This window comes from Peromyscus californicus, unplaced genomic scaffold (genome assembly GCF_007827085.1).
Source record: "Peromyscus californicus insignis strain IS unplaced genomic scaffold, ASM782708v3 Scaffold_6__1_contigs__length_162567912, whole genome shotgun sequence".
NCBI classification, from domain to species: Eukaryota; Metazoa; Chordata; class Mammalia; order Rodentia; family Cricetidae; genus Peromyscus; species Peromyscus californicus.
The window spans coordinates 36,104,278-36,130,021 of NW_026294584.1; the positions used below are offsets into that span (position 1 = coordinate 36,104,278).

At 39.8% G+C, this 25,744-nt stretch overlaps 1 protein-coding gene across 5 annotated transcripts in view; it reads left to right on the plus strand.

Annotated features, from left to right (window-relative positions):
• Ptprz1 (protein tyrosine phosphatase receptor type Z1) overlaps window positions 1-25,744 on the plus strand; it is a 187,331-nt gene that overhangs the window by 49,684 nt on the left and 111,903 nt on the right. For all 5 annotated transcript variants that reach the window (XM_052720825.1, XM_052720826.1, XM_052720827.1 and 2 more), the window contains exon 2: window positions 1,917-1,979. In XM_052720825.1, coding sequence (XP_052576785.1) covers window positions 1,917-1,979 — 63 coding nt within the window. The remainder of the gene's footprint in view (window positions 1-1,916; window positions 1,980-25,744) is intronic.

The window sequence follows — 25,744 nt, forward strand, 5'->3', positions numbered from 1 at the left end:
TTGTATATATTTATTGTCAACATTTTAATTAGTCTATGTAACTATCATTCTAAGAGAACTGGATTTGAACAATGAACAGTGAGCCTAATCTCACCGTCAGGTAGCAAAACAAATGTATGCACAACTAATAAACCCCAAGTGAAAACTACCAGAATACCCATTGGATGATGAATGGGTAAATTAAATAGGGTGTATCTGCTTTCAAAACAGATTTTTCTGGAGGCAAATTTAAACATTCTAGAAACACTGTTTTCAAGGCTGTTGCGGTAGAAGAAAAAAGCCAGAGCCAACCGGACCTCAGCTCCTATGAAGCAGGGGTTAAGGTTTTCTAAGGGCTGCAGTGAGCTGGTAGGAAAGACCTGAAAGACATCTGGGGAAAGCAGTAGTCACATGTGCTTTTTAACCGACTTTATCCAAAGGAAAAATAAACTCAGGTACTTTCCATGTGCAGTAAGTTCCCGCTAACCCTACGAGACAAGGATACTGGTTCCCTTGGTGGCTGCGCTCTTCAGACCTGGTGCCCAGTACTTGAGAAATAAATTTCCCGGTTGGCTGTTAAAGATGTTTGTGTCTCTACAGGAAGAGAAAGATCTTAGAGTTCCAGCATTTCTGCAGTAAAATGGTAGTCCAAGAGAAGGGAGAAGGAAATAGGAAGTAACCGGTCAACGTTTAGTCAAGCCCAGGGGAAGTTGACCCTGACTTGGTTACCATGTAGTGGAATATTCTTGGGAGGTAAAAATGGATACAGCTTTGGTACAGGCATATCATGCAGGAGCCTTGAAGACATTATGTAAAACGAATGAAGCTGATCACAAAATCATTCATTGTATAATTGTGTTTACATAAAATGTTAGCCATATTCAAATATATAGAGTAGGTAATGAGAATAAGAAATAATTTTCCCATTAATGAGAAAAAAATCAATACACAACATGTACACATATGTGTGAATAATCAAATGAGAGCTATGTGGTGAGAACTCCATTTTTAAATGAACAATGTTCCTCAAGTTCATTAGTAAACGATCTGTACCCTTTTCTGCATAATCAGTTCCATCCCCTGCACTGTCCTAGACACAGCCTGCAAAGGCTCCCTGCACCTACACTGAAGCTGAAACAGAGCAGTGACATTCCTGTAGTCAGGAATTAAGGGTCTATGACACAGGATTAGTACCATGAACCATAATCCCTGAGTGCAATGATGGGTCTAAGCACATTTTGAATTACACAGAATGAAGCCCGGGGCTTCCACCCACCTTTTTCCTGTATGAATTGCGCCACATTCTCCCAGAGCCTCTCTCCTTGGGCCACGAGGCATCTGCCTCGTTCACAATGTTGGAAGCTTCCCATAGTTTACCTCCACTGGTACTTCCATTCCTTTAGGGATGAATTCACTTAGAATGTCTAATACAACCTTTTCCCCAGTCATATTCATACATTAAAGATTTCAATTTCCTCAAGACATCTAATTTCATTTTATATTAGAAGAAAAAGAAGTTTTGAATGTAAGATGACCACTGGGCTCTTTTAAGCATTTATAGATGTGTGTTCAGTTGAAAACCCTAAATGTTTTTAGGCAACAGGATTTCAGATTTTGAACTCAGAGACCAGCTGTCCTTTCTATCCATGCCCTTCTTTGTAATGACACCTCTAAGTTGCTGAGAACTTTGCTCTGTCTCTGCGTAAGCTTCAGCATTCTTTAAAAGTTTTACCCAAAGGTTTTACTAACTACTCTAGAACAGAGGTATTGATGTTGATAAAGGCAGAGGTGGAGTCGAATAGAGATGTTGGGAGGGAAACATAGAAAATAATGTTAAAACAACCACTCATGGTGTGAATAATTTGGACAACTTATATTTTTAAGTTTTAGATAACTCTTTTTCTGAAAATTAATCACTTCATTTTTCTTGGTTCTAGATTGGGCTTATGGATACTACAGACAGAGAAAACTTGTTGAAGAGATTGGCTGGTCCTATACAGGTAAGAATATTACTAACACAGTGAGAATTAACAGAATTTTTTTTTTTTTTTTGCTTTGTATCTGTTACTATATGTAAAAGGAATTCTTGTAGCCTGCTGCATTATTTTAGTTTACCTCCATGTGGTCCTAATTAATAAAATATAATTGGTAGAAAAATTGATTTTTAGTGGGCTTTTCCTAAGTTTGGTAGTATAGTATATTGAATAGAGCTGGGCGTAGTTCTCATAACTTACCTGAGAATCAGTCTTTTCGTCTGTGAAAGTTGAGGGCAAGGCTGAGCATGAAGTGAGTTAATGAAGTGTAAATCACTTGCTTAAACCTTTTTTTGAGTGTAAACTTCTAGTAAGTACTAGCTGCCATTGTTATAATTGTGTTAGTGATTATTTTTCACTCATTTAACAAACATTGATAATGTATATTTTTTGAAAAGAGTCTTCCTTCTTCCTTTTGAATGTCTGTGACTGACTCTCCTGGAACCAAACTCTAAAATTATTCTGTCTGATTACCATACTTGGCTTGAATCTTCATAAATATTTGAAGCAGGTTAGAAAGAATTCTAACCAGAAGTCATGATCAAAGCCCTGGAGAGGAGAGAAGCTGTGGTGTTGATTGGAAGAACACGAGAGGGATCTGGATGGATCACACATTGGGCAGCCACTTGGGATGCTGTTGAAAAGCATTGTAGTCGGGCGCTGATTAGACGCACGAGCGGGTCTATGAGAGGCAATCAGAACAGAAGAGACTGACCATAAGCCTGGCCAGTGTGGGCTTGATTTTACTGTCGTTTGCCCAGCAAAGTGTTACATTTTATAGATGACATGCATTTTCCTTCTCATCAATTTTTTGTTAATATAAAAAAGAATGGGCTTCAGTACGACCTTTCCATGTGTTTATAGACATTCTTTGCTCGTACTCGCCCATGTACTTCCTCCCCAGCTCCTCTTTTCCTCTCACTGGTTCACTTCCTCTACCTAAGTAGTCCCGATTTTCCTGTGTCCTTTATTTTTATTCTTACTTTAGAAATAGTACGTATTTCTAAAAATATGTACAAATATTTATTGTGAAAAATTTGGAAACTATGTTCAAGTGCACAAAGGAATATACAAATCACTCCTTTACTTGTTTACTTCCACCCACTAGTAAACATATTATGGGTCTTTCCTGGAAGATTTTATTATCTTAGGTTTGGATGTTTTGTATATATTTCGTCCATCTTACTTTTGAAGTTATTTTTGTGCCTTTACACATTTCAGTGATGATTCCTGCTGACCAGAGTCCTTAATGTCTGCCTGATACTGAATTGATAGAAGTTTTATTTGCATTCATATAATTAAGTCTTATAGGTAATGTTGTGTGTAGGTAGTTATGTCTTTATCTTCATTTTGTCATGTATTTATATGCAGTCTCTAAATAGGAAAAAGTATTTTCAAGCATCCTGGTGCATACTTCCTGAAGTCTGTTTTGAAGAGGTCACGGTAATCTTTAGTACAAATAAGTGCCTGCTCACAAAGTGCTACTCAGGATTTGGCATTTTAAAGATCTTTACTAATCTTATAGGTTCCTTTTTTAAATGACAATTGTTATTCTAAGTTGCTCCTGTTTGATTGCTTTAAAATCTGAAATCAGATTTTAAAAAAATAATCAAAGTGAGTGTTGTGGCACACGCCTTTAACCCCAGCACTCAGGAGGCAGAGGCAGACAGATCTCTGAGTTCAAGGCCAGTCTGGTCTATATAGTGAGTTCCAGAACATCTAGAGCTATGTAGAGAGACTCTATCTCCCAGAGAGAGAGAGAGAGAGAGAGAGAGAGAGAGAGAGAGATAAAAAAGAGAAGGAAGGAAGGAAGAAAGAAAGGAAGAAAAAAGAAAAGAAAAGAAGCTAATAAGTTGGGATAGACAGCAATCAAGTAGATCCCTCTAACACGATTGGATAAGACGTGTCCTTAATGTTCTCATATATAATAATGATCTAAAAACCTATGCAAAATAACTTTTTATTTTATAAATCATGTAAAATATATAAACAAAAATTATGCATAATTCTATCTCATCAAATTGTTTATCTTTCTTTCTTTAGTTTGCTCTTATATCACTATATGGTGATTTCCATTCACTACTCTTCACTTGAGCTTCTTCAAAACAGACTTTGATAAAAACAATTGTTTGATCAAAGGGCCTTTACAATTTATTATATCATATTTTTATATTCATCACATTAGAGGTATAGCCAAACTATTAAAAAGTTGTATTGTTTATTTGCATTAGTAATAATTTTAAAAATTCAGTGAAATGTCTAGTAAAAAAACCAAATTTTTTAATATTCACTTTCCAAATAATTTGATTTATTCAGTCACTTAAGCAACACAAGTTAAGTTATGTTGTTGTGGGACATATGGTAATGTGAGGCGACGGTCAATTAATAATGAATGACACAAAGACTTGAAATCAAAAGTGAAAGATCCTTAGGATCGGCCTGTGTGGTTTTACTTGTGTTTTTATGCATGTTTATGTGATACTCATCTGAATGAATTTGGGTCTACATTTGAGTCCAGGATGCACGCAAGTTCTTCTCTACCACATACGTAACTCATACAACATAAAAAAATGCAAAATAAGCTGGCATAACAGATACAGGCATCTCATATCTTTAAATTGTATTGCAAGTAATGATTTCAAGTATTTTAACTTAGTTTGACTTTATTAAAAATATTGAGGCTAAAATAATGTAAATAATAAAATAATCATCACAGTCAAAATTTTTAAATTGTGGAAAATAAATGCTTACATGTCTATTTCTAAAACACTGAAGGGTCTTGAGTGTCCAAAAGTAACTTCTGATTATGTGGTCTGAATATTTTGTTTCTACTAATGGGTTATCTAGGACTTTTCCTTAAATTACTCTTTTATTGTGACTAAAGCTGTATAATCCCCTAATTTCTACCACTATCATGTTATCTTCTTTAAAGATGAATAATGTGCAGGGCCGTGGTGGTGCACACCTTTAATCCCAGCACTCGGGAGGCAGAGCCAGGCCTATCTCTGTGAGTTCGAGGTCAGGCTGGTCTACAGAGTGAGATCCAGGACAGGCACCAAAACTACACAGAGAAACTCTGTCTTTAGAAAAAAAAAGATGAATAATGTTAGAAACTGATTTTGGATAGGTGATATATTTGTATTGCTATAAAATATCTTTTTAATGCATGAATTATTTATGCTATTAATTGAGTTATAAGTTTATTCATGAATATAACAACGTACTGTCTTTTCAAAACTTTATAATTTTATATACTTTGTAACTTTATATCTGACAACTGTCATCATTTTGGATTTATTTTAATCCAAAAGAGAAATCTGTTTTATACAGAATTGCAACTGTTTATATTTTAATAACTGGGAAAGAGAAATGCCAGAGAAATCGTTCATGGCAAAATGACATCTCAATGGATTGTTCTTTACAATGTCTGCTGACATCAGATTCTAGACAATGTGAAGGCAAACTGTCTTTTCAGTGCTTCTTAAACATGACTACTAGTAGTTTAAAATGTTGCCTCCGAGATGAACTTCTCTCCAAGGAATTTTCATGAGGTTTAAATGTTTTACATGCTTTGACTTTTATAGTTGCATTTTTCTTTTCAGTTCCTAATAAACTTACAAGCCATCTTTCAAAAATTTACCACTTAGCTGTTTTTAAAAAAATATTTTTTTGTAAACAAATACTATTACACTGCTGTTGTAGAAGACTTGCAACATGGAGTTCTGTTTACCGAGTAATGCTCAACTTGCCTTATAGTCTACTTAACAACAAACTTCCTAGTTTCAGAGGTCACAGAAATAGGTTCTTTTCCTCCAATGAACCTTTAAGCCAAGAACCCAGGTGATTATCGGAACTGTTAGCTTGAAATTCAAAGCAAGCTTTTATAGCCCTCCCTTAGCCTAAATGTAGATTTAGGAAATGGAGGCACTCTCGTTTAGGGAGAGTTGCCATTCTCAGCTCTGCAAGAAAGGGCAGCAGATATATATGGACTGATGGAAAGACAATAGAGGTGTTGCCCATCTTCCCCAGGTCCCAGAAAAGCTCGGTGTGCCTTGTGAGCTAAGAAGAAAGCAGTTTTACCAGTGAGTTTCAGTAGATACACTAGCAACAATGCAACGCCACTGTGCAATAAAAGATTATCTGGGGAGTTAGCCACAGAACTACTTCTTTGAATGTCCTAATTGAGCCAGACATGGCACGTTAAGTGGCCAGGCGTGGATTGAATAGGTCTGTGCATACATAATGAGCAGTTCTTTTCTCTATAATCAAGTTGTATGACTCTGTATATATCCAAAAGCCTGTTGGTTTTAGCTCCCATCAGAAGCAGTCTTGTGATCAAAAGGGTAAACTTGTTAAAAAGTGGTGTTGCTGGGAGAGGAAGGGCAACAAGTTTCCAAAGGGATATTCAATAGTCAGGGTGATGGCGGAAGATGAATTGTGTTGTTTATAGTCATGTCTTCTATTGGTTTGGAAAATGATTTCTGCACTATTTGAAGAGTCTATGGAAAAGACTAGTGTTGAGGACATTTTATAATTGTTTGCAGTTCCTACAGAGTGTGACTTTACTCTCTTGTAGTTGGAATATCAATTACAATAAATAAGTATTTTATCCAAATGAATGTATCTCTCCCAAGAAAATCATTATTTACCATAGCGTTTACCTCTTTTAAAATTTGAACATTTAAAGTTGACTAATGCTTCCAGAGCTATGCTTATTATTCTCCCTCAAAAATAAGAAGTATGCTCAACATATAAAATTTTAAGTTAATTTCATTGTATGATTCTTAATTATAACTTTGTGGACAGCAGAAATGAATTAGTTCTGATTCCATTTATATGCTTAGGTTACAGTTTGTATTGTGATATTTGAATTTGTTGAAGTAGTTGAACTCTTAGAAAAAGATTTCTGAAAGTGTTCACACATAGCCTATTCCACTAATAAAAACTGCAAGCTTGACATTTTTCAGTGAGGGTATTGTCAGGCCACCATAAGTCATTTTAGACATGTGACACATCAAATACAATTTAAATGGAATCACTTAAGCTGAAATTGTTTATCAAAGATTATATGATTGCAATAGATGAAGTAACAATACAAATCCCTACTAGCTACCAGATGGGTAAAGAAATAGAGGGCGGACAAGAATCACTCTCTTAATTGTGCTTTTTATGTAGATTAAAAACAACTTTTCTATTCAGGACTGCTGCCATTATGCTGAGAAACGACAGGGTTGCTCAATAAAGACCACAGTCCCATTTTTTTTAAGTTATTTGAGGAAGATAAGCAAGGTGTGGTGGGAGGGCAGACTGAAAACTTAGGAATGCCGCTCTGAGAACCTGACTCGATGGCTTCACTCCATGTAAGATCTTAGAAGACAAGGTTCACTCTATGCTAGTATAACACTAGATTTTCTGTGACAGTGTCCAAATAGAGACAATTCATTGAGGAGAAATATCTATCATTTTTTGTCTTTTATGTTTGATATCACAAATGCATAGCTCAAGATTGTCCTAAGAGAGGCTGGAATCTTCTTTTCACTTGATTTGTTAGGTTTTACCTAACAAACTTGAGCAACAATAAGATTATTGGAAATATATTCATTTTAATTGTTCCATTCCTAGAAGTAGTCACTACTGAAATATCTTTACTTCCTAGACTTATAAAGACTATAGTATTTCTCTTTTAGCATTCTTTAAAGAAATTTGGAATTGACTTTTTCATAGTGATATAGTCTCAAGTTTTCTTACCTCTGAGTACCTTTTAAATTTTAATTTTAGTTAAAATGTTGCAATGGGCACAAGGCAGAAAGTGCAATCCCTCTGACCACTGTTGGACTTGCCTGGGTACCCAGGGTGAAGGGGATTTTAAATACTAAAATGATTCTATTTCCTGAAGAAGAATATCTTTATACTAAAATGATTCTATTTCCTGAAGAATATCTTTTCTTGCTTGATAAATACATAGACCAGAGATGTTGCTTATAGAAAACATAGAACCACATGGGCCATGTGGTGTGGTGTGGTATTTGACCATGAATATAGTTTAGTGTTTTAGGCTATCCCCAACTCAAAAAATATCTGAATCTATGCCGAGTAATGGCTGGTGTCTGGCTTGTCTGGGTCGTTTCCTGCTTCTGAAATGTCTTTTCAATTTGTTATTTGTTCTTTGATTCCTTATATTAGAACTCCTTATATTAAAGAGATTGTTCATTCTCATTAAAAATGTAGGAGTTAAAAAAAAAACAAACCAAGTAACAGAATTGCCCCATTTCTGTCTAAAATTGCACATTTATGTGGGCCGAGAAGAAAGGCCTGGGAAAAGACGGACCAGACCCTTGGTATCATCATCCTGGAGAATGAGTCAATGGAAACAGATGAGAACATAGCAACAGGATTGTCACTTCCTACTGTGCATGGCTCACTGAGCACTCTTTATATTGACAAAGAAATATTTAGAAAAAAATCATCGTTATAAAATATTTTCAAAGTATCTGTCTTGTTTTAGTTAAAAGGGACAAAGTTGTTAGGTAAGATCCACAGCTCTGTGTCTTCATTCACTGTGATATGGAGTCTCTGCTTGGCTGAGTCTCAGTTAGTGGATAGTAGACACTTATTGGAGAACCCACACACTCTGCATCCAGTTCCCTGCCTATGGCTGACCTGTAGGCAGAAGAGGCTGCTAATTGCTCTTCATTTCAGGTTTTTCATCTGTAAAAAGTTCTTAATAACGCCCTAGTTAATTGAGTATGGATTAGATAAATGCCTCCCATTGTTGCAAGAAAGCTCTTTGAGCGAGGGCCGTATACTACAAATCCAAGTGATTATTGTTTGGCAGTGTCTTAACTTGAGCCCAAACAGATTGAACAAGCCTGGGCACATCTGATAATCTCACAAGAGGATTTAGAAATAGTAGATCAGCTAAAATGCATGTTATAGACATATATTTCCTATGTTCTGTGTTTTATTTGAAGCTTACTTAAGATTTATATTCTTGGTAGATATTTTCCCTGTGGTAAATGTGATGACTTGTCATGCTTCATTATGCACACTGAATAAGGTTCAGTTAATGGTATCAGACTCAGAATTTTCTTGTACTGTGTTCTCAAAAATCACTGAAACAGTAGAGGTTACATGTTCTCATTGTCACAAAATGATAAGGATGTTAGGTAATACAAATGTTAATAAGCTTAATTTCACTATTACACTATATATACACATAACGCAACAGTGCAATTGGTATATATATGTATTTTTAAATTTATTAAATATAAACTAAGTACGTCATAAAATACGTTTGAAACTATTATCTAGGAGAAAGTTGGAAAAACATTAAGATATGACTGCAGAATAGCATCACAAGTAATCACTGCCTATTTTGTCTGGTGGCAGAGCTATATTCTAGCGTGTTTTCTTCACTGTGCATGTTGTACCTTTCATTTCTGACAAAATAGTTAAGAATGCACCTTTGTAAGGAAGAAGAGTTTTTAAGTGCCTCCGGTTTCCCATATCACTGCCTACACTGATTCTAGGCCTGTGGCAAGGTAAAGCCTCGTGGTGACAAGAGCATGTGGTGGACAGAAAAGAGAAAGAGGAACACCTGAGGATCAGGTACAACCTTCAGAAGTCCATCTCCTGGACTGACTTCCTCCAGCTAGGCCTCATCCCCTAGTCTTTTGACTCTACCACGCAGAATAGCATCACCATCTGGGGACTACATATTCAACACATGAGCCTAGGTCATTAGTACCTTTGCATCTAACCACTGGTTCTCTGGTCCAGCTTTGTAGTTACTCCTACAGACAGCATCTAAATGAGTCAGTAGATTAGGCCAATCTTGTGCAAACTCAAGATGAGAGGGCCTGGCTGCTTCTCCTAGGGTCTGCGCTCAGACATCCTGCACCATGCTTCACAGGGCCCTCGCTTTTTACCATAATAAACCCCATTTATTTCTCCCTCTGCATTCTTTACTCTGGAATTGTCTACTTTATAAACGAGATACACCGGAGCAAAAAGAGAAGAGAAGAGAACTTCGTGGCTAGCTAAAACAACAGCAAAATCCAAGGATTGGCCCTGCTTATGTTGTCACAAGAACAGGACTGATCTAAACTCCAAGGTCAAATTCGATTACCATAATTTAACCTAGGGCACTAAACTTCTTTATGCATCAATTTGGACCAAATGAAAGGTTTACTTAGTTTCCATTTCCCATGTCTTCACCATGGTAACTCTGATTCTTTAAACCAAGAGTTGTCAGAGAGGGGAAAAGATGGAACATATGTAAACTGCTGGTTTCATATATCCAGAAAGACTTTTTTATTAAGTAAGTGTTTTTTTTTTTTTTTTTTTTTGGTTTTTCGAGACAGGGTTTCTCTGTGTAGCTTTGCGCCTTTCCTGGAACTCACTTGGTAGTCCAGGCTGGCCTCGAACTCACAGAGATCCGCCTGGCTCTGCCTCCCGAGTGCTGGGATTAAAGGCGTGCGCCAAAGTAAGTGTGTTTTAATGGATGAGAAATATAATCCCCCAAACAGCCTCTATATTTTTAGGGGACACACACACACACACACACACACACACACACACACACACACACACAGTATATGTACAGATGACATGAAAGTCTCTGGGGCTAGAAAGAACTAATGGGGTATGGGAAGGGGGAGAAAAAGACAATAGGAAGGCATGATGGAATATGTTCATGGTACATTATGTACATGTTTAACAACACTCTTATATAACCCAGTGTAATCCTCTGTGTGTGTGTGTGTGTGTGTGTGTGTGTGTGTGTGTGTGTGTGTGTGTGTGTGTGGTGGTCTATCCCTTTATCTCTAAATACCATGTTACAGCTTTAATCATGTAGACTTTTTGTTGAGGTCAGAGACCCCCCTGACTGAAGCAGAGGTAGGAGTTCTTCTGGCCAGAATATAAGGGGTCTCTTGTGTTCTCTGCACACTAGCATCCAAATTGTAATTCCTTGTTTAGGGAGCATCCTAATTATCGTAGAATATTCTGAAATACCTTTAACAGTTGGCTAGATTCACCCTATAGGTCATGGTCTGTAAAAAGAGGAGGAAACTTGAACCCTAGTTAAAGGCAGGAGTTAGATCTATATGTTGTTAGCATTTAGGCATCTGTACTGGCCTGCCCTTCGGGGCCTGACAAGATATGTCTCAGCTGCAGCCACTAAGTGCACACTCGCTATGTTTCCTTATATAAGGTGGGCAGGCCTTTTGCCCACCTCCATCTCTCTCTCTTTTTCTTCCTCCACTTTCACCCCCAGGGACCTGTCTCTGCCCCCTTCTCTGCTCCTTCTCTCCTCTACCCTCAATAAACCTCCCACACAGGCCCTGTTGTATGGTGTGACTCCTTTCCATTGTTCTTAAACTACAACACATGTAGCATCTGATAAACTGCACAGTGAGCTTGATGGAAACTGGAATGCAGGGACAGACAGTAGGGAGCTCTAGGGAGACTGCTGTGGAGGAAGAAAGCTGGCAATAGAGGCTGGGAGCAGAACAGAGTTTAGTATCAATAAGGGCAGGTCCAGGGTCATTATGCTCCAAATGCATTTCTGACCATTCCTTACCCAGAGACTCCCTGCAATGCCTGCACATTCTGCCCTGCAAACAAAATAACACAAACAACTCCAACATGGGGCTCGTTCTGAAAGAGGCAGATAGGAACATAGGAAAGTTAAAATGCTCAGGGTTCCAAGGTAGACACCAGGGGCAGTCACAGGAGGCCAGGAAGTTCTGTAACAGCCAGTAGAATGGCAGTGCCCAGGTGACAGCTGATGGTCTCCACGAAGGAGCAGCAACACTGGACTTAAAATCAGACTCTTGTACTCATAGGCTATACTTTTTCCCACTAGGGTGTCTTAGCTCGTGTTTCTATTGTTGTGACAAAACACCATGACCAAAGAGCAAGCTGGGGAGGAAAGGGTTTACCTGGCTTACATATCAGCATTGCTGTTCATCACAAAGGAAGTCAAGGACAGGAACTCAGACAGGGCAGGATCTCGGAGGCAGGAGCTGATGCATAGGGCATGGAAGGGTGCTGCTTACTGGCTTGCTTCCCATGGTTTGCTCAGCCCACCTTTTTATAGAACCCAGGACCAGCAGCCTAGGGATGGCACCATTCAACAAAGGCTGGGCCCTTCCCCATTGACCACTAAATGAGAAAATGTCTTACAGCTGGATCTCATGGAGGCATTTCCTCAACTGAGGCTCCTTTCTCTGATGCTCTGATGACTCCAGCTTGTGTCAAGTTGACACACAAAACCAGCCAGTACACTAGGTGATGCTCTTCAACTTTCTAATTTAGTAGAGTAGGTTCTGATGGTAAATGGAACAACAGATCACACCCAGGCATTAGAGACCCAGCAGGGGAAAACTACGAATGTCTTTCTAGTCTTTTATCCGTGATGCTGAAGTCTATGAAGTGTGAACATCCAGGTTATTTTTTCTGATGCACATTGTAAGTATCAGTTTGGTATATGTTTGCCCTTGAAGAAACATGCTCATTTAAGATAAGTAATTACCTGTATGTGTGTGTATGAGTGTGTATTAGTTGGAATTTTTTTAGCCTCCAGAAGTAATTGCTATTAATGTCTTCCGTTGAAGACAATATAGTTAAAAATAAAAATTTATCTTAACCAGAAATTCTTTCCATGAGGCAGTAGAGAAGACAGTGGTTTGATTATGGGGTGATGATGAAGAGTATGTGGAAGTCTCTCCAAGAGATTGCAAAGGACTCTGCAATTCATAATCAAGCAAACATAACTAATTAGATCCATATTTTCAGGGTAAACGACAATTAGTCTTCATATAGGAAGACTTGAGAGTCATTTTGGTCATATGCTATTCATCCAGTGTTACCTGACACTTGGAATGACTTACTGTGTTGACAGATTGGCTTTATTCAGAGGAAAACCATTACAGACTGGTGCAAGGGGCCTGCAGGAGTCGGGCTCTTGTCTTTCTATGGTGGTAGACATGGTGATCCAACTGGGTGTCTGCATATCAGAAAGGTGGCTCCAGAGTCCTAAAGGAAGACACACTGAGTCTTAAGCTGACAAAAAGGCTAGCCTGTCTGATATTTACAAGGGCTTGCATACATTACAAAGAGCATCCTTATAAAGTACTTACAATGACCCACTTAGGGAGCATTCTCTTCCTTATTTTCAACAGGAGTAATTAAGCCTCATCTTATTGTTTATGTCTATACTTTAAATTACCCTCCTGACAATCCTATAGTCTCTCACGCTATGGACTGATCTCTGTAACTGCTTTTATCTCGCTACCAGTTTGTGGATATTTGTTCCAGGCAAATGTTTTATAATTATGTCTGTGGAACAACAGAAAGCATACATTTCTATGGGGCCATTTTCTTTACTGTATTTCTTTGTCTAAAACAGAGCCTCACCTATCATAGGTACCCAATACATATTTAGTAATTAGTAGTCTGTTTCCTTCTGTGTCACTGGGGACACAGAATTAATTTCATCTTGGAAGAATTGTGGCCACTCATACCCCGATTTTAGAGGACTGTCCCAGATACTCCTCACAACAAAAGTGGGTATATAATAAATATATAAATGTTGTGGAGTGACTATGGGAGAAGCAACTACATATAATTTGCAGAGAACCAGAAAAGAAAAAAGTCTGCATTTTGCAGACCTTTGCAACCTGGAAACAGAAACAGTGGCACACCCCCGTGAAGTAGTGCCAAAGGGAAATCTAAGCATGGTGTGTGCCATGCTAGATAGCTTATAGCTTGAAGGTAGATAGATGGATTATCGAGCCTTTACACGCATGTTTCCCATCTTTACATATTTCATGAGTGTCTCTAGAATGTAAGACCTGCTTGCAGCACCATCTTCTAATAATTTTTGCATGGTTTGTCATTTCCAAAGCACCTGTTTTGTTTTGTTTTTTTTAAATCAGCTGCATGTATGCATATAATCCACTCAGCTCTCTGTTCCTGAGATGTTTAGCTTAATCAACCAGTATTAGACTGTGAAGGAGTCAGCATCTTATCACCTCCCCAGGCTTGCCCCCCTACCTTAATGGCATTCTCGCCTCATTAACAGAGGCAATGTAAAGTAGTGAGGTCATTAGTTTGATCTGAACTCCTTGGATGTGTAACAGGAGCCAGGAACTGCAGGACATCAAGGAGGCAGCCCGGGTGGAGGCAGTCAGCAGTGTGCAAACAGTGTAACAGTGAGATTTTAAAAGTGTGATCTTTGCCACAGTGATAGTCTGTGGCAGCACCGGGTCTGCAGGCTCCAGAATAGCCTGGGGAGTTCAGGTAAAATGGCTGGGAAAGGGAATTTAAATTGAAACCGAGAACTAACTGTGGTCATGTTAGTATTGTAAAGGATGGCCCATGTAAAGAGAGCAGCTCTCCTGACCTACAGGGGAGAAAGGAATCTCCAGACTCCATCCCCTACGGTAGGCCTCCCTGCGTTTTGACCCAAACAAGGAACATGAGAGACAATATTCTTGAGGTATGAATTCTTTCTATCATCCTTATTCTTTAGAATTCTAGCTAACATTATATTTTTATTGTCAATGAATGACCTTAACTTTTAGGTCATTTGTGTCTAACAGATACTTGGATTGATTTTATACCCACATTTGAATTGGTCAACCCGTGGAAGAAGAAAGCTAGAGAGCTCCAAAGGACAGCAGAAGAAAAGTCTTACATGCTCCCAAAGTGGGAGGATTCCAAGTAGACAGGGCTATTGGGCATGTCACACATCTCTGCAGGGAGTTCACTGTGAGATGCTAATTACTGGCTTGGGTGTGTTCTAAAAGAGCAGGATTAGTAGATGTCCTTCTCCTGGTTTGCCTGGTAGGAAGAGCATATGCTGTATAGTTGATCTAATTGCTCAACTTCAAATCTGGCTTCCACCTTCGTCTCTTATAATTCGGGTTCCACAGTCATCATCAATGCCTACTTCAAAGGGGATGACACGGTTAAGTGAGTCTGTATTCACAAAGCACTTAGAAACTGTGCCTGGCATGCATAAAGTACGCAATAAAGTTAATAAAGTCACATAAGTCTCTAATACTCAGTAATTGTCTTGGACCAGGTTGTTTTTAAAGTATGGATATTTTTAAAACGTTCTAGGATTTTTCAGTTCTTTTCAGCCCATCAGTTGTGGCTGGAGAGATGACGGCTCAGTGTGTAAGCTGCCTCTTGTGCAAGAATGAGGATCTGGGTTTGTAACCATAAATAAAAAAGAAAGGCGAAGTGGGTACCTTTTGGTGGGCCCTGCCAAGGTATAGCACTAAGCAAACATACCACGTACAACCAAGTTAATGCAAGAGGTTGACTGGGGGAGAGGGAGAGTGAAAGAGTGAAAGGCCGTGTTGGAGTGGTGACATGAGAGTGGCAGACAGACAGACGGACAGACAGACAGACAGACAAGAAACAACAAGAAGAAGAGAGGCAAGGGAGGAGAAAGAGACAAGAGAGCAAGCTGTGCTCTGGCGGGCACTTTTAAGGGGTGCACATGTCGCATAACTGAGGATGGAAAGGCACCTGGTGACCGGTGATGACGTAACTGCTTTGGCAGCAGAGGCGGGCTGTTACTGCATCAGAAACTGACAGGGTTCAGATCCCCAGGCCCCATGTAGGAGTCAAGTGAGGCGGTACGCATCTGAACCCCAGTGCTAAGGGGGCAGACACCCAAATCTTGGGGGCTTGTTGGTCTGTCATGCTAGCACAAACTATAAGTCCTAGGTGCAGTTAGAGACCCTGTCTCAAAAAACTCAAGTGGAGCGTGATAAAGACACCTGATCCTACTTCTGGCCTCCATGCATGAATGGGTAGGGGAGTGTGCTCACGTAACACACACACACACACACACACACACACACACACACACACACACACACACGCTCCCTTTCTTTTTCCCCATTACTTACAGAATGATAAAATAGATTCCTCTGCCTAGTTTGTCACACAGTGGTTGTAATGATCTAGTTCCAGTCTACCAATGCTTTTCAAGCCTTCAAAATTACTTTTCCCTTCGCCTACTGTATTACCGGCACCTTTGAAAGCAGGACTCCCACCCTAGCTGTTCCTAGATGTCCTGCCTGAATACTGGACCTCTGTAACCCCTTCATGGCAAGCTTTCTTGTCTCTCGTCCTCTGTCCTGAGAGGACCCCTTGCTCTGATGTACTATCACTGTGTCCTCTTGGTGGCAACAGTGCCGTGGCTAGTTGCACACTCCATGCCCGTGCCGCTCTTCAGAGAGTCACACCTACAGTGTGCTCAGCCGAGGTGAATACATGCACCAACAAAGCCACTGAGCCCAGGCCGGGGTTTTACAACAGAAGAAACAGGGATGAAGTGGATGGCAAGGAGTTACAAAGTAACCAGAGACTCTGACTCCGAACCTGGGGCCTGACTCCCAGAGGTGGGTTCCGAACATCCTTGAGCATCCTGAAGCCACAGGGGCGCCTTCTGCTTTGGTGACTGGGAAGTAAGTGGAAGCCATGAAGCTTCGAGGCTTTGAATTCCGGTGTAAATATAGCTTGTGTTGGCTTCAGAGCCACTATATGCAATAGCGTTTTGCCTTCTCTGTGCATTGTTTTAAGGAACGTGTTAAAAGCAGCCATTTCTAGAAAGTGGAATTGTAGCTGCTTCTCATTTTCATCTTTTTGTTTACCTCTTTCTTCTAGCTTTTCCAGACATGTATTCATTTTATAACTGACTCGGGAGAAAGGGCATTAAATGTCTACCTTGTACAGCATAAATTTAATTAATTTCATTCTAAGGGCGGCTTAGGAAGACAGAAAGAAAGTCTTCTCCCTCTTCATCACTCTCCACTCTGGCTCTGATTCTCTTGTGTCTCAGTGGTCTGTGCCACTGGGAAACTACTTTACTGATCAGTCAAGACAGAACTGCTGTTAATCATGTATATCTTTACGGAGAAGGGAAAACTTCCCATGAGAATATTCTTTTAGAAAAATGGCCGTGCTGTATATTAGCATTTTAGCAAGACTCCGTCTAGCCAGGATTCTACCTGGGGCACTTGCAGTATCTCATGACTTGATTTTCTTCTCTGCTGTGGTGCAATAACCTCCCTCTGAATTCGTTTCACAATCTGGAATCATTATCCCAGCTCAGCAAGAGCTAATCTCTCATAGTGATTGTCTGACTCGCTGCCAGCTCAGCCACGTTCGGTACATCATTTACCACAGAGGAGAGTTTTTTAAGAAATCAGAACAATTATGCAGGAAACTCACAACCAGGATATGCCCTCAAATGTGCTTCGGAGCCGTCCCCACCGGGCAGCCTAAGTTTCCCTGCAAACTAACAGGCAGAATTGCTGGCCTGTAGATCAGAGTCCCATCCCACTTCATCATTGGTTTTTTTTTTGCTTTTAATTCTGTGGAGTTTATTGCAAATGCAAATATTTCCAGATGACCTAAATCCTTCATAGCAGGTCCAAAACAAATGTATGGGAAAGCTGAATTTATTCATTTCGTTTTGTTTTTTGAGACAGATCTTTGCTGTGTCTCAGGCTGGCTTTGAGTTCATGGTGATCCTTCTGCCCAAGCCTCCCAAGTGCTAGGATTACAGATATGCACCCCATGCCCAGCTTGGAAAAGCATTTTTAAAATTCTTTGATAGTTTCATACATGTATATGGAGTATTTTGGTCATTTTCACACACACACACACACACACACACACACACACACACACACACACACACACACACGCTCCATTAATCTCTCTCATCCTCCCTCGTTTTTACTGAACCCTATAAGTCCTAGCAAGCCTCCCTCCCATTTTTATGTCTCCTTTTGTTTGGTTGGTTGGGTTTTGTGTGTATGTGTGTGACCCATGGAATTTAATTAAGACTGTTTACATGGCAGGGTTGGATGCTTGTATTTACAGCATGGGAAACTTAACAGTGGCTACACCACCAAAGAAAATGACTGCCTCTCCCACAGCAAGCATTCCTGGTTCACTGTTCTCTGCCTCCATCAGCCAGAAAAAGTCTGTTCCCTTTTGCTGGAAGAATTCCTGTTTTCAGAATAGTCTCTATTGTTTATTGCTTTGCAGAAAAATCACATCTTTAATTTCTGTGGCGACAAGGAAGAAAGGCAGTTTAGCAGATGCTTATGAAATTTCAGAGCAGAGTTAGGGAGAGTGCCCTATGACTTAGTTATGATTCCATCCCTGCCCCTCAGGATGTGCATTAGTAGGTAAAGTATAATAACTATTCCATTACTTTCATTCTGGTGATTGTTTGTTCATGCTTGAGCACGAGAGAGAAGTCTTGATTTTAAAATCTAAGTCCAATTGATATGTTTTTATGCCACCAACATTTTTAAAAGTAAATTGAGTAGAAAATTGAGTTCTGGCGTTTGAGGCAGAGTCCTCTAATGTATCTGGCCTGCCTTTAATCATTTATGAGTTCTCACTGCAAGATGCTGTTATAGATTAGGTACCATGGAGATCTAAGGAGCTATATTTATTTGATCCTAATTAATACTTGGCCTTAGATAGATAATCACATTTCTTTCCAATTTTCTAACGTTAAGCAATTAAACAGACAGCAGCTGTTGGCTAGATGAGTATTAAACTTTGCCAAATATATATATATATATATATATATATATACCAAATATATGGAATATATTATAAGAAGCATTAAAATCTATACATGCTATTATTGCATATGTTATCACTGAGTGGTTGTTTATTATCTGTTTAATAGTGCTAAAATTGTGCTAAAGTATTGCACACAGTTGTACAATGAACGTTTGTGCATAGCCAGTGGACACACCAAGTAAAAACTTGGGGAATGTCTTAGGAAAGTGTTTTGTGTGTATGTGACATCCATAGCCTTCAATGTAAAGTATAGGGTTCCTGAAGCTTTTGTTTTCTTCACTAGAGTAGTCCTAAACCTTCATAGCTTGTTCCTTCTCTTCAAAATGAAGTTTTCCCCAAAAGCAATTACAATAGTAAAGGATGAAGGGAAGATTAAATATAGATATTGTATATTCTAAATCAGGTTTCTAAATTTCGGAATTTATCAGAATTACCTGAAGGGATTACTGAAAAGAAAAGATTGCTGGGCCTGATTTCCATAGTTTCTCATTCAGGAAGTTGAGATAGAGGTCACAACTTTAATATCTCACAAATTCTCAGGTCACCGGCTGCTGCTGATAGAAGAAACCTATCTTTCAGTGTCTGGAAACTGGATCGGTCCTAGATTATATTGTTTTGATTTGCAAAGTGAAGAAATGATAGAGCAAAAGAGAGAAAGGGTGTACACTGTTTCTGTACAACTGAAAGTGCTTTAGCTCTGTGGATAAGGTGAATCGGCATAAAAGACAGTATAATTGCTTCTGTGCAATATGTAGGAATCTTCTAATGTTCAAACCTGTTATCCATGTCAGTAAGAGAGAAACACGTGGTATTGCAACTTGCAATATTTTCCCAATATTTTCCAGATGGAGCCTCTTACCTGGAGAAGTTCCAAGCCTACTTGCACGTTTTAGGCATCACTCACTAGTGAGTCTGCTGTGAGCCCTCTTGATGCTCATTCCCTCTGACTTATTTATGCCCAGTGATTTCAAAGGAAATCTCCTCTTAAAGAAGAGTCCTTGGGGCTGGAGAGATGGCTTAGCAGTTAAGAGTACTTGCTGCTCTTTTAGAGGACTCAAGTTCAGTTCCCAGCACTGCCATCCGGTGGTTCACAACTGCCTGTAACTCTGGCTTCAGTGCTTCTGACACCCTTTTCTGTCCTCCTCAGCACCCAAACCCATGCGGGCAGACACACATTGCAGAAGTACGAACTAAAATAGATATTTGAAAAGATTCCTTCAAGAAAATTGGTTCTACGTCCAGCAGCAAATATCAACGGTCAGTAGCTTCTCAGCTAAGGGCGGGGTCTTGTCAGCCCTTCCACCTCTGCTGAAATGCCGGCTCGCTTGATCTTGTGCCAGCCACAATAGTTTGTGAGTTCCTGAGTGCAGCTGTCCTGTCATGTCCACAAGACGCCATTTTGCTCCAGTCCTCCCCAGCCTCTGGCTCTTACAATCTTTCCCCTCTATTCAGAGATGATCCCCAGCTTCATCGAGAGCGGGTGGGGTACCTATGTCGCACTTGTGGCTCAGCACTCTACAGGCACTTGTTCTCTGCACTTTAGTTTTGAGTCACTGTCCACCGCAGAAAGGAACTTTTCAAATGATGTCTGAGAGCTGCACTGGTCTATGGGCATAGAGAAACTAATTCAGAACACAGTTTTAAACTATGCTAGCCCTGGTAGGTCAGCCAGGCTCCTTTGGATGGCTCCACACCTGAGAGTATATGGGCAGCGCAAATTGGACTCAACAGGTCATTAAAAAAAAATCTGACAATGTGGGAAGGCATGTGGGGGTGCAAGGTGGATCTGGGAGGGGTTCAGGGAAGAAGTGGGGATGAATATGAATAAATACATTATATTCGTTAAGAAGTTATCCAAGAATGAATAAAATATTACATATTGTTTTACAAAGATTTTTAAAAACTCATTTATTTGACTTCAAGAGATCCTGTGTCCTATTTGTGTCAAGATTATATTTTCTGACTGGGGAGATCATAAGTGAAGCATTTGCTGTGTGAGCATGAGGACCTGAGTGTGAACCCCAGAACCCATGCAAAGATGGACACAATCCCAGGTGCATCTGTTATCACAGTGCTTCTGTGTCATGTTCAGAGCAGGAGACAAGAGCATCCCCTGTTAGCACCCAGTCATCTAGCTAGCATGTGCAGAAGAGAACAAGGGAATCTGTCTGAAGCAGGGTAGAAATTAAGAACCGATTCCTGAGGTTGCCCTCTGACCCCCACACATGTTCCACTTGCTAGAGAGAGAGAGAGAGAGAGAGAGAGAGAGAGAGAGAGAGAGAGAGAGAGAGAGAGAGAGAGAGAAAGAGAGAGAGAGAGAGAGGAGAAAGAGAGATCCATTCCTGTGGAACTTTTTTAGTTTCTAAATCCCAGTAGTATAAGTCTCCTACATTATAGTTGATTAATAATGACCTCCCAACAGTGTGCTTTGTGGGCAGTGCAATGTCGTGCTGCCTGTAACACTCCCAGAGTGTTGCTTGACTTTTGTTTTGTGTAGGTGGTTATTCAGTCTTCCCTGCATTAGCAGCTTGGAGTTGGGTAAATCAGTTCATCATCACTTTTCAAGTCCCTGCTGTCAGGGACACTGGTTTACTGCTACACAAGCCAATCACATTTCCCATCACTGACTTGAATTTTTCTCAGATTTTAGTCTCCAGGCCTTTGGGATATATTTGAAAATTTGTAATAATTCTCTATAAAAAAAGCTATGTCTCTTCCCAACACTTTAGCAGAGAACTTTTTAGAATGTATTTGTGAGGTTGGTTTGGTTTTGTTGGTTTGGTTTTGGACACAACATCTTACCATACAGCCCATGTTGGTCTGTAACCCACTGTGGTGCCCAGCTTTGAATGTATGCAATCCTTCTGCATCAGCCCACAACTTCTCAAGTGTTGGGGTTACAGGCAAGAGCCACCACACCCAGCATGACTGTCTTGCAATGGATATTAGAGCCTCAATTTGATGCATAATCATTTTATTCATTTATTCACCCAATACATCTTAATTGAGCATGTCTATCTGCCAGCACAGACAAATAACAACACAAAGGAAAGAAAGAAAGATACTAAGTGTCCCTCATTCTTGAGCTTGAATTCTAAAATACCTATAGGGAAAGAAATGACTCATGGTGACTGTCTACCATTCTTGAATGTCAAGGAAAGTCATTTTGGATAATTATCCTCTGGAGATTTTCCAAAATTATAGGGATTAAAGCCATTGCTCTCAGTAAATAAACAAACAACTTGAACAACTGCAGATTTCTAAGACCAAACCAGTTTGTTTTAATTAAAACATAATTATATATTTTCAAAGTTGAAAGTATTATAATACTTCCCCACCCTTACCCAATTTGCTTGAAATCAATTTTTTCACTGACTTAAGGAGATTCATTGTGTACCACCAGGGAATTTAAAAACCTCTACCATGCTGTACCTAGTAATGACTTGCTCCATGTAGGAGCTCCTCGGAAACCATCGGAGTCAACCTAGTTCTCATTATTCTTTGCAGCCCGTCATACTTCCTCATTTGCATTCTGAACTTCCTCCCTCCCACACCCTGGAGGCAGCATGGCAGGCACAGCATCTCAATCTACGACCAGTGCACGGAGTAGTTATCTGCTCCTTATAAGCCATGCCGTAGCCCTTGTAGCTTAAAAGCTGCTGAATCTCCTCCACCCTTGAAAGCATATTAGACTTACTAGCAGGTAATTTTCTTAAAGGTTTGTAAGAGGCAGCTTGTCAATTTGGCCAACTTATTGTCATGAAGCATAGCTAAGCATAGAGGAGGATTCTAAAGGCATCCTCCCCTGATGATGACATCTCCCTTACTCCCTGAGAATTCTGCACTCCACCCAACCATGTATATACTATTTGAGGTTGATCAAGTTGACAATGACAGAGAAGTCTGAGAAATACTTCTTACAGCAGTAGGCAAAGGTGATTGAAACTCCTGGAAATAAAACAAAAACTTTCACTCTAAACAAAGAAGTGGGAGGATGAATCTAGATATTACCTATACATTTGGAAAGAACTGTTCAGCAATGTAGAGCCACTGTTTGCCCATATAAAATATTTTAACAGCTTCTCATGTGTTCTTGTACTTCATGTTAACCCCAGCCGTGAGAACTTTTTGCGGACCCTAGCAAAACTACAGTGGGCATGATAAGAGTGAATATAATTCTGAGAAAGATTTCAAAGTCTCTTTCAGGAATTGCAATTAGGAACTATTGATTTCCTATGTTAACCTTAAGAACAGGTACATGGCTCTTATTCCATTTCTTGAAAAGAATCAGTCAGCAATAGAAAGAAAGGGGGGAACAAAGATCCTGATCCTGCGGAGCTCCGATCAATAAATGTAGCAACTGCTTGTACCTAGTGAATAAAATAAGAAATGAGTTTTAGCCAATATAAATCAAGAACCAAAAAAGTTAAATTTGTTGGAGAACTCTCAGGTATAGATGTAGTTTCCAATGACTTTCCCCACAAAATGCCTTCTAATTAAAAGAGAAGGAGCCTGGCATTGTAGCGGAAGAGCTCATGCTTCTCTGACATGCCACTTTTATCAAGTGATCAAAGAAGCCACCAGCCATGATGAGCCACGTAGACTCCCTGTGACTAGAGCACAATGATAAAAGGCCATCCCTTTTTTGTGACATTCCTAATAAAAATGCATAACCCGAATCTCTCATGAGAAAACATTAGACAAATTCAAATTGAGGCAAACTGTATGAAGCAGCTACAGGTGTCCAGAGTGCTGAGATCATGAGAGTCAGAAAAGATGCAGAAAATGTTACCAGTTCATACAACTAAAAGAGCTGAAACCAAACTGAATCTTGCCATAAAGGACATTGAAAGGTGTTGCTCATACTTCCGTAATGACGGGAGAGGGCTAATATTTTTAGGATTGTATTGTGATTGCATGGGGGAAATGCTTGCATTTAGGAAGCATAAGCTGAGGTACACATTATGAATGAGAGATTATCACTCTGCTCTCAGATGGTAAAGTTTTTCTTCTTAGCTTGTACTTTAACTGTAAGTTTAAAATTGTTTCAAAAGAAAGGGCCATAAAACATCCAGTAAATATGACTTTCTCTTTAAATTAGAGGGAAGATGAAGAAGATAAAAATGGAGTTTTCAATATTTCACTTTTGTGTAGGCATGTTACATTAACCATGCATGAGAATTTTAACTGATGAATAAACAAAGAAAGAGAGGATCAAGGAGATGGCCCAAGGGGTAAGACACTTGCCACCAAAGTATGAGAACTTGAGTTGAGACCCCAGAACCCATGGAAAGCCAGGCATGGTAGTACACATTGTTAGTCTCAGCACTGTTTTGACGAGTGGCAAAGACTGGATAATCCCGGAAGCGTACTGCTCAGCTAACCTGGTACATGCAGAGGTGATCAAGAGACCCCGTGCTTTCCAACCTGGTGGAAAGTGGGGCCCGACATCTGGGGCTAGCCTCTAGCCTCTGCACACATGCCATGGCACAGTGCACTTCCGAGCAAGCACAAGGCAAGATAACATCACTGAACTCAGCAACATGTGCTGGCAGAGACAGAAACTGGATCACACAGGTTTCCACTACACGGAACTCTGTAGTTCAATTGAAAACAGGTAATTCAATTAGTCATTTCACATTAGGGTTACTGACTTTTTGTTTTGTTTGTTTTTCTAGACAGGGTCAAAAATTACTTCACTCAAAAGCAATCCAAGGGTCTCAGACCTTAATGGGAGCTTTCCTTTATGTCTGCCAGGGGTTCTGAATAAAACCAAAGGAAGTCGGGTATTACAGTAAGAATATGCTTTGTGGGAGCAGCAACGTGGATCAGCAGATAAAATGCACTTCCTCTGTAAGCCAGGCCATCTAAATCTAATCCCTGTAACCCACATGAAGATGGAGGACGTGAACCAACTCTGCAAAGTTGTCCTGGGACCTTGACATGCACACCATGGCACAGAAACTCATGCATGTACATGTGTATACACATACAGTGACACAAATAAATACAATTTAAGAAGAATATGTTTTGTGACTCTTCATGATTTCATTACTTATCCTCTCAGAATGTTTATTTCTGAGGCACCATCCAGGGCAAAGTAAATTGTTCTGTCATGGTAATATCATATTGGTTTCTGACTCTGTTTCTTTTTAATGTGTGTGCTGTGTTTTTCTAATGTCACAAACTGGAACACACCTAGCCCACAATTCTGTGTTGCGATAAACTGAACTCTCTTCAGTCATTGGGAGATGTGGGGGAGAGTTTTAATGGACCTGTCCACTTTGGAAACCATCTGCCCTTGTGAAATGTAGCTCTTTGTCTATTTTTGTTTTTCTAAAGATGTGAGTTTGATTTTTGCCTACTTCGAGCAGCACGCTGAGTACTAGGCGACAAGACAGGTGCTAACCACGCAGCGATGGTGCTACTCAGCTTGTTTCACAGTTCGGGGGACTGAGAAGGCGCCTTGATTAAGTTTAGATTCTATTATGGAAGATAGATGAAAGCAAATGAGTAGGGAAGAAACTTGCAGCACTATGAGTGTTGTGAGAATGGTCACAGCAGAGGGAGACAGTAGCTCTAAGACAACGTAATGGGAAAACCGAGCCAGGGAAGAAAGAGGGGGGGGGGGGGTGACCGTCCAGCGCATGCGCATGCTCAAGAAAGGCGCAAAGGTGCCGTGATGAGGAAAATTTGTAATTGTATTTTCAGGCCTGGAAGTGATAAAAGTATTAAAAAAAAAATCTGTAACTAAGGCAAGTAGCAGACCCCTGCCAGTCTAGAGAACAGGATAAGAAGGCCAAATAAAGTTAAATATAGAAATATAACACATTCAGAGCCAGCGTTCATTTCCCAGATACCCATCAAGGTTCTAAAATGTGTACTCTGTGAAAATGGTCTCCAAAAATAACTCACAAAATATAGTTTTGATTTGGAAGATTGTAAGAGCCAAATGATTCTTTGTAAGGCATGGTGGATTATGGTTGAATCGAGTTTTAAAACTAGAGGATTCTTTCCACATTCTGTTCTAGAGTTCTTGCAAACCAATAGAATCAGAGTAAATTCATGGAAAATGAATGTTATTTGCTAAGACAATT